Raw genomic sequence first — 10254 nt, 5'->3', positions numbered from 1 at the left:
TCATTCTCCCTTGCTCCCGAAGGGGTGAGACCAGTGGAGTATCTTAGATGGCTGCTCACAGGCTTTTAAGACCCCAGACGCTACTCACCAAGGTAAAATGTAGAACATTGTCTTTATAAACTGTGTTATGCTTGGCAGCTGTATTAGGTGACCCACACTGACCCACACCGGGCCCACTGGAGCCTCTCTCCCAGGGGACTAGGCTTTGGCATTCATGGATACTGGCCTGTCTGTGCTGGACACTTGGAAGAAGGGTGTGTACACTTGGGAGCTGAGAATGGCATCTACCACAATGAGCACTGGGGAGGGCATTTGGCAGAGATGGGGCAACAAGAATAAAAAGAAGCAGAAATGAGAGAAATGCAGGACAAGAAAGTGATGAAGAGAGATTGAAGAAGGTAGGGAAAATAGATATATGAGGGAGAGAGGGAGGGCAGACACTCATAGAGAGAGAGACACACACTCATAGAAAGGCCCCTGGAGAGAGACAGAGACACATCCACAGACAGAGAAACAGAACAGGAGAAGGGATGGGAGGGTGGGAAGGAAGAGAAGACAGAGCCTGAGCAGAGAGAAAGGGGTGGCAGGAGAGAAGCTGTCCTGAGTCCTGACTGCTCCCAGCTCCTAACTCAATGCCTCTTGGGCCAGCTGCTCTTCTTGTGATTAGGCTCCAGGTCAAGCTTGGAGTACCATGACCAATCCTTCCTCTGTGCCCACATTAGTCCGTGGGGGCTTCTGCTTCTGTCTGGGGGAGCAGGTGGCATCTTCTCTGCTTTCCTTTGTGCCCAGGACTGATATGCATATATTGTGATTACAGTGATCTTACCACTGGGGGTAACTGGATAAAGGGTAAGGGGAAACTTTGTAGTATTTCTTAAAATGGCATTTGAATCTACAAATATCTCAAAATAAAAAGTATATATATGTACGTGTGCATGTCTGTGTGTGTGTGTGTGTGTGTGTGTGTCTAAAGAGAGAAAGGGGAGTGTGTAGACAGAGGCATTGCATCTGTAACAGGATTGGTCACTCAGTATTTTCTCAGAAAGAAGCACCCCAATGCAGTGAGATCAAGATTTATCAAATGGGGTTAATTTCAATATTCTTCCAGCTTTGTCCTCTTCAATTATACAATGAGGGGTCCTGCCTGCTCAGATTACTCAGATTACCCCTGTTCAGGGGTCCTGCTTACAATACGAGTCTGTCATGTATTTATTTATTAGTGCTTCCAACGGGCCAGTTCACTCAGCTTCCAGGTACCAGGATTGTAGGAAGATTTCAGGTGAATATGCCTATAAAGCACTCAGCACAGTGTCTGGCATATATAAGTGATGTATTAATGTTAGGGTTAATTTGTCTCCAATTCACAAGCCAGCTTCGTTCCCAGTTCAGTCTCAAGGCATTTTATTATCCCTCATTTTTCTTGAAACGGCTCACAATCCACTCCATCAGTGCCCCGTGTTTAACTAAGGATAAGAATTTTAATAATAACGTATTGTTCTGATGCATCACCAGGCACTGCACTAGGCCTTCGCCACCTTTATCTCATTTAAACAAATTGTGTGTCCAAGTCTTGCTGGATAAGGGTCCAGGGTCCCTGCTTGGGCACCACTTTCCCCCACAGACTCAGAACCTGTGGCACCTTGGACACCTGGGATCTAACGAGCAGCATGTATCTGGGACTTGTTTGTGGTAGGTGATATTCATGTTACCGAGGACTGAACAAATCTTTATGACAAATCCAGAATGTGTCTTGTCCACAACTGGATCTGATTACCTGTGGAAGATACTCAAAGCCTGGCCAATTTTAATAGACACATGCAGTGAAATTCACTGTACCAGTACTGAAGCCTTCATGACCATTTGATACTTTGCTTGCAGATTGCTCTAATCAGCATTTATGTCCTTTACAGAGAGTTTAGGAGTAGATTCAGGGTTGGCAAATAGCCTTTTAAAACAATGTTGGATTTTTTAAATTTAAATTTTATGCTAATTAATCTGTCTCTTTTGGCCTCCACTCCAACCATAAGGTGGAGAGTCATTCTAACACCTATGAAATGGAGCATTCACATCTTAGCTATCCAACTGGTGATGTGGAATATTCAATGGGTCGTTATTGCAAAATATTTTGTTTTTTCCACAAGTGGTGGTATAGAAACAGATATGGTTAATGGGGTTGTTTTACCTTTGGCCCCCTTTTGGTGGGTGGAGCAATAATGAATAAAATAATATGTTTGGGTGTCACTTCCATTTTCAGGGTGCAGATTTATGTGATCCAGACTCTTTGCTTTCCATTTAATGACCTCCCTGTGTTATCCTCTCCCTGAGTTGTGAAAACTCCTTTATGACACTTGTAGATATGTCTTTTTTAAATTTAAATGCCTTTTCTGTACTAAAACATTAAAATGCTTATGAAAATTTCTGTATAACCTTGTACCTGGAATGTTAATAGAATCTCAGAGTTTTCAGTGTCCTGGTTCAGATCCTTTAAAATGAGTGAGCACTATTCTATACTGCTTTCTGAGAGCTTACATTGTATTTTTGAAAATTGTAATAGCTTTATTGAGATATAATTCACCCACCATACAACTCACCCCTGTAAAGTGTACAGCTCACTGGTTTTTGGTATATTCACTGTCTTAGTTTCCTAGTGCTGCTGCAATAGAAACACCACAAATGGGGGCTCTAGAGAACAGACATTTATTTGCCACAGTTCAGGAAGGTAGAAATTGCAATTCAGAGTGTGGCTTTAGTGGGAGGTCCTTCTCTGTCTATTTCAGCTTCTAGTAGCTGGCAATCTTTGGAGTTCCTGGGCTTGTAGATTCATCTGCCTCCACCATCATCTAGGATTGGTCTCCCCTCTCCCTCATCTGTACTTCCTTGTCTCTGTGTCTATGCTGTTGCTTACAACTCAGAAGTGATTAGGTTTAGGACACACCCTAGACTGATAGGGCCTCATTAACGTAAGTAAGGAAACCCTATTTCCTAATGAGATTACAGCCATAGGTATAGGGGTTAGGATTCCAACACTTACTTAGGGGGAGAGGAGGACAGAATTCAATCCCTAAAGCTCACATAATTCTACAAACTTCATCACCATCAATTTCAGAATTTTCATCATTCCTCCCAGAAGAAACACCTTACCCATTAGCCAGCACTCCAATATTCAAGGCCTAGGGAGCCACTAATCTCCTGTCTGTCTCTTTGGAATTGCTTATTCAGAACATTTCATATAAATGGAATCCTACAATATGTGGCCTTTTGTGTCTGGCTTCTTTCACTCAGCATACTGTTTGTGAGGTTCAGCCATGCCGTAGCATATATCACTACTTCATTTCCTTTTCATAGCCGAATATTATTCTCTTGTAAGTGTTATACTGTATTTTATTTATCCAGTCATCAGTTGATGGACACTTGGGTTGTTTCCACTTTCTGGCTCTTAGGGATAATGCTACTATAAGCATTCATGTGCAAATATTTGTGTGGACATATGTTTCCATTTCTCTTGGGTGTATACTTAGGAGTGGAATTGTTGGGTCATATGGTAACTCCGGAAACGCTGGTGGTGTAGTGGTTAAGAGCTATGGCTGTAACCAAAAGGTTGGCAGTTCAAAACCACCTGATGCTCCTTGGAAACCCTATGGGGCAGTTCTACTCTGTCCTGTAGGGTCACTATGAGTCAGAATCGACTCGATGGCAACGGGTTTATGGTGACTCTACATTTCACTGTTTGAGGAACAGACAAACTGTTTTTAAAGTGGCTACATCATTTTTATCACCACCAGTAGTGTATTTGGGTTCAATTTTCTCCAAACCCTTGACAACACTTGTTATTATCTGCCTTTTTTCTATAACCATCCTAATGGGTGTGAAGTGGTATCTCATTATGGTTTTGATTTGCACGTCCCTGATAGTGAATAAAGTCCAACACGTTTTCATGTGGTTATTTTCCATCCATGTACCCATTTCAGTGAGAAGTCTGTTTATAACTTTTTACCCATTTTCTAATGTGATCTTTTGTTTTACAATTAGTTTCACACACACACACGCACATGCGTATACATAATATATAAAAAGTTTAAAGTGTATGTGTGTGTTCCAGATGTGAGATCTTTTTCACATCTGTAGTTTGAAATCCTTTTTCTCTCCATCCATCGCTTGTCTTTCCATCCTCTTAAAGGTCTTTCTCAGATGAAAAGTTTTAAATTTTTATGAAGTTCAATTTATCAGTTTTTATGTTTTATTGTTTATGGGTCTCACTCTACGCCCTTTTCATCAGAGAAATGCCCTCTCCATAAAGAAGTATCTTCTTTAGCCTAAACTGACACGTCCATTCACACTTCCCTCACTCTCACACCAATGCACATTCAGTCCAGCATTAACTGCTTCAAATTTGTGCAAATCTGACTGCCTTGCATCCCCCTCCATGGCTACCACCCTGTCCAAGCCACCACAGACTCTCTCTGGACCATTGTGATGGCCTCCTGTCTGGTCTTCCTGCTGCCCTGCTTGCTCCTGCAGGCTGTTCTCTATCAGAAGCCAGAATGGTCTCATTAAAATGCAAGTCATCTCAAGGCCCTCTGATCTCACTGCTCAAAATCCCCCTCTCCATTCTCAACTCAGTAAAATCCAAACTTCTTACACTGACCTACAAGGCCCTCCATGATCTGTGTCCCATGTCCCTCTCTGTCCTCATCTCCTGCACTCCCCTGGCTGATACCATTCCTGCAGCGTTGGCTTACTCAATGCTCCCTGTAGACAACAGACATGCTTCTGCTCTGTGTGTCCCTGTTCCCTCTGCCTGGAATGCTCTTCTCTCAGATATCTGCATGACTCTCTCTATCACCTCCTTCAAACTTTGCTCACACTCACCTTATGATGAGGCCTAGCCTGTCCAATCTGTTGAAAATCAAACCCATGCTGCTTCCTACCCCCAATCTCTTTATCTCTATAGATTACTTTTGACCCATAGAATTATTACCTTCTAACATACTAAAACAATTACTTGTGTTTGTTATACACATTCTTTTCCCTCCAATAGAATGTATACTCCACAAGGGCTGGAATTTTGTCTGAGATTTTCTCTTGATTCTTGGACAAAGGACAGTGCCTGAAACATACCACGTGCTCAATGTATGTGTCAAGTGAACTAGTAACTGACTGAATTGCCTGCCTGTTACACAAGCATCTTTTACTTTCCAAAGTTGAATTTAACGTTATCCCAAAGATATTTTAAATCCATATATGTAAGCGGTAAGGTTAGGATGGGCCCAGGTATTTTTTACTTTCCTCCTTAACCTCTGTCTTGAGTTACTTCATCATGATCCCCAGATTACCTCCACTGGAGCAGAAACTGAATGGCACCATTTACTTGGGTAACTGCAAAGTCTCCCTTTGTCTCTGGTTGGACTCCATCATTTGTCCTTCACACATTAGCCACAGAGATCTTTCTAATATCATACTGTCATGTCTGCTTCAATCTACTTGGGGCTCTCAGTTGCTTTCAAGAAAATGCCCAAATTCCCCATGGAATGTGTGTGTCTTAGTCAAGATTCTCTCAGGGAACAGACTCAGGTACAGATATAGATAGATGACATCTTTTCAAGTGCTTATAGCCACTGAATCCATGTACCATTTCAGTGAAAAGTCAGTTTATATCTTTTACCCATAATCTAATTTGATGCTTTGTGTTTACATATCTCCCCACACAGCATCAGCAGCCTGGGAAGCCACTGCTTCCTGCTGGTGTGCTTGTGCTTTACCCTGAACTTCTTTGTGATGTTTGTTTTTTTAGTGTTGTCATGACTTCCTACTTTAAATTGTGGAGTCCGCCTTCCCAAAACTCCAAGGACCCTGACACCTGAGGCTGTTTGTGTAGTAAGAGGACAAAAATTCATTTCTATTGCTCCCAACCAAAAAGCTAGTGATCAGGACAATTGGCTATTTTACACAAAAAGTTACCCAATTGGTGGGAATGGATGGGGCATCCCGGTTGACAGAAGCGGTCACACCAGCTATTAGCCACTAGGCCTAAAGCCTATTCCGCCGGAGGCTGGGAGACCTCTTGTGTTCTGTGTGGCATGTGCCATGGTGGTCTGAGTCTTGTCCTGTGGTAGATTTCCATCTGTTGAGGGGCATCTCCTCCACAGGAATACCTGCAGGTCTTGTTATTATTTCCATTACAGTATTGTTGTTACTAAGCTCTCTAATTAAAAGCACATTAAAAGTCAGCACAAAGGATGGAATAATGAACCAAGCTTGGGAAATCAGGAAAGGCCTCACGGAAGGGGTGATGTATGAATGTGAACTTTAAGTACTCACACGAGTAATGTAAACTCTTTGCAGAAAAATCAGAAAACAGAGGTCCACATGAAGGAGAAAATGAAATCACTCAAGTTTCAGATATGGGTTCATCCAGGAGACAGAAACCACACAGTGTTTTAAACGGGGAAGTTTAAAAAATTATTGAGCTACAATAGGAGAGTAACCACATAAAACGTAAGGAGAACTCTAAACGATTGTCCTAAGGGAGATACACAAGGAAGGAAACAGGAGAGGCCCCTACCCAAGGATGGACTTCAGACCTCACTGGAGAAGGTGCGGATGCAGCCTCTGTGGTGCAGAGAAGTTCTCTGGCTGCCAGGGCCAGATCTTGACCACAGTCCCTGGGTGTCTTAGTTATCTTAGTGCTGGTATAACAGAAATACCACAAGTGGATGGCTTTAACAAAGAGAAATTTCTTCTCTCACAGTTGAGGAGGCTAAAAGTCCAAATTCAGGGTGCCAGCTCCAGGGGAAGGCTTTCTCTGTCTGCCGGCTCTGGGAGAAGGTCCTTGTCATTAATCTCCCCCAATCAAGGAGCTTCTCAGTGCGGGGACCCCGGGTCCAAAGGACGAGCTATTCTGGCTCCTAGGGCCAGACTTCCTCCACCACACACCTGCATATCCCTCCCTATGACCACAGATGTTGCTGGGGGAGGAGCATAGAGTATGAGAAGCAAGGCCATCTGGAAGTGGGCGGGGCCAACTCCAGTCCAGCTGCCCTGATTGGTGGCGAACCGCAAGGGCGGGTCCTGTTTCTGGAGGCGGGTACGGTGGCCGCCTGGGCCCCGCCCCCGTAGCGTTCAGGGCCGTCTAGGGCAGTCTGAGGCGGTGGTGGTTGGAGGCTTTACCGGGTACGGATACGCAGCCGGGACTTTGGTGGTGGCAGCAGCTCCTGAGGCACCTGTGCTCTGGTGAGCGGCATACTTTGGGTGTGTTTGTAGAGATGGTAGTCAGGAGGAACATGCTTCTCCTCGAATTTCTCGGCCTTTAATCTACCTCCCTAGGGGAGCAGAATATGGGGTTTGTTGAAGGTGGACCCTGAGGAGACCCCAGGTCCCAGCCCCAGAGGGGTCAAGAGGGCAGGGATGGAGGGTATTTGAATAACCCCTGGAGCCCCAAGGATGCAATGTGCTTGGAATTCTTTTGACTTGAGACTTTGACAAAAACTGAGTAAGTTAAAATAGAGTGACTCTTCATTGATCTCATGGTTTAGAAGTTCATTGGTCCAGTATTCAAATTTGAAAAACTGCACCCTTGGGTTATGTTGTATTAGTGATTGATGGTATGATAAGTGGTCACAAAAAGAATTGTTTTGTAATTGCGCGTGCGTGCGTGCGTGCGTGCGTGTGTGTGTGTGTGTGTGTGTTTGAGAGAGAGAGACAGATTTCTGGCAATTTTGAGAGGTTGCTACAAAATATAAACTCAGTTGTTTAAAAGTATTAGAAATGCAAAGCCTCTGTTCTTTGTGCTAACCTTCTGCTCACAATACTTCCTGCTATCCTGCTTTTATTCAAGCCATGGGATCAGGTTGGGGACTGGGGATCCTAAAGCACAGAGCTCTGCGTGCACAACCCAGTGGAATGTGGAGTCTAAACTGACCGAGGAGGAAGCCCAGGGACACCAGCTCTGTGTCTCCTACCCTCCCCCAGACCTCCAAGTTTACTAGGTAAGTGGCTGTGGTGACTTTTCAACTCTAACATGAAAACCCGTTCTGGTTTTCCCCCCTCCAGAGTAAATCTTGACTTTGTCCATTCCTCTGTCCCACTCCTGCCATCATCATCACTCCAGGACTTTCTCAGGCCTGATTTACTGTTACAGCTTCCTAGCCCAGGACCTGGCTTTTAGCTACATCTTGTTTTATTCATGTAATATGCCACTGACAGAATGATTATCGTTTTAAACACCACTTTCATCACACTACTTTCTTTTTCTTTTTTTAAATATTGTGTTTTTGGTGAAAGATTACACAAGAAATTAGTTTCTCATTTTAACAATTTCTGTACATATTGTTCAGTGACATTGGTTACATCCTTCACATGATATCAGTATTCTCGTTATTTCCATTTTGGGTGTTCTGTTTCCATTAATCTAGCTTCCCTGTCCCCCCTAGCCTTCTCATCTTTGGTCTAGGGCAAATGTTAACCATTTGGTTTCAGCTAGACAATTATTTTGAGGAGCATAGTACTCATGGGTGATATTATTTATTTTATGGGCCAATCTGTCATTTGGCTGAAAGGTGACCTCTGGGAGTGGTTTGAGTTCCAGTTTTAAAGAGTATCTCAGGACAGTAGTCTCGGGGGTTCACCTAGTCTCTACTGGTCCTGTAAGTTTGGCCTTTTTTTTAGGAATTTGAGTTCTTTTCTACATTTTTCTCCCATTCTATCTGAGACCATCTGTTGGGTTCCTGTAGTGGTAGCCGCACACCATCGGGTTCTTCTGGTCTCAAGGTAAGTGATGTCTTTGTTTGTGTATACTATTGGTTGTGTAGACTAGTTTCTTCTTTGAGTCTTTGATTTTCTTCTTTCTCTTTAGCTCCGAACGAGTAGAGAACAATAGTTGTTATCTTAAATGTCTGCTCGAAAGCTTTTAAGACCCCAGATGCTACTCACCAAACTAGGGTGTAGAACCTTGTCTTTGTGGACTACATTAGGCCAAGTAACTGAGTTTCCCCACTAGACTATGGTCCTAAGCCCTCAAACCCAGTAGGTCAATCCCGTGAGGTATTTGGTTGTGTCTAGGAAGTATCCATTAACTGCATCACATTACTTTAAATACTTGCTACGGTTTTCCAAGACCTGGCTCTTGACCCACTGGCTACTTTAGGCTAGACTTATTTTACCTGTGTCTGACCTTATAGCACTCAGTACCAGGCAGGTTGGTACTGAGTTGCTGCGCATATTACCCCTGTTTTAGAGAGGGATTGGAAGGGTCTTGATGACAAGGACGGTTGCTTTTGTCTCTTGAATTCCCTACCACACATAGTTGGTCTTGTGGAAACACTCTGGTGAGCAAGCACAGTTCTCAGACAGCAGAGTGCTAATGTCTGAAGATAATGTTTAAAAATTGAAAACTAACATAGGCAGGGTTTTCTTCAGCTTCAATTTTACCACGGAACTGAACTTAATCATTATTTATCTGTAAAAGGAGGGGTTAAATTACCTCTAAGTTTCCTCTGAGCCCTAAAAGGCTGTTTTCCTCATTTCTTCCCTTGATCTTTCCCCTGAGATGAAAACTTATGAGATGTAGGAACATATTGAATTCTTATAATTCTTTCCCTTATGTATTATGGGTATGTGCTTTTAAAGGGAATTTGGCTTTGCAATTTGACTGCTTTTTCAGAGAGCAGACAGAATGCCACACCACTCTGTTTCCTACTTGCAGCTCTTTATTTGGGAAAGCAGCATTTCCAGTTCGGTGAAGTTCTGACATACTTCCTGCTCCTTGCAGACACCATGAGGCTACTGCATACCAGAGCAAGTTTCAGCGTGTGTTTGGGAAAGTGGTGAAAATGACCAGTGTTACGACGACATCCGGGTTATCAGTCTTGTATGATTAAATAGGGGAGTATCAGAGGAGAATTCCTTGTACTTCCTTTGCACAAGGTAAGTAATTTGACCTTCCATTCTTTTAGACACCCTCTGGTAATCTCCATATTTTTGCCATGATAGATTGACACGGGAGCATGATTGTTCACTAAAAATTCCATGATTGCTGGGCCATTAGACTCTGATGTAATTGAGGTTGAGTTCCACACGCCTTGCTAATCACAACAGTTTTTCTCTAACATAGAATCACTCAACAGAGTGGTGGACTCTGTGTGGAAGCACCCTCTATGGATGAAAAAGATAACTCTAATGATGCTGTGATTATGAGTGTGCACATGAATTTTATGATTTGGTTAGCAGTCACTGGTTTTCACAAAAGTTTCTGCTTCA

General features: G+C 43.2%; 1 protein-coding gene across 1 annotated transcript in view; it reads right to left on the bottom strand.

Annotated features, from left to right (window-relative positions):
• Positions 1–7241, bottom strand: part of LOC101351825 (ral guanine nucleotide dissociation stimulator-like) — a 24815-nt gene extending 17574 nt beyond the window's left edge. Inside the window, exon 1 of the mRNA XM_012559607.1 lies at positions 7168–7241. Within this exon, the coding sequence (XP_012415061.1) occupies positions 7168–7241 (74 nt within the window). The remainder of the gene's footprint in view (positions 1–7167) is intronic.
• Between the last annotated feature and the right edge of the window lie 3013 nt (positions 7242–10254).

Source organism: Trichechus manatus, unplaced genomic scaffold (genome assembly GCF_000243295.1).
Source record: "Trichechus manatus latirostris isolate Lorelei unplaced genomic scaffold, TriManLat1.0 scaffold00282, whole genome shotgun sequence".
In the NCBI taxonomy this organism is placed as follows: Eukaryota; Metazoa; Chordata; class Mammalia; order Sirenia; family Trichechidae; genus Trichechus; species Trichechus manatus.
The sequence above is the reverse complement of the archived record's forward strand: the minus strand, read 5'-3'. Positions and strand labels throughout refer to the sequence as shown.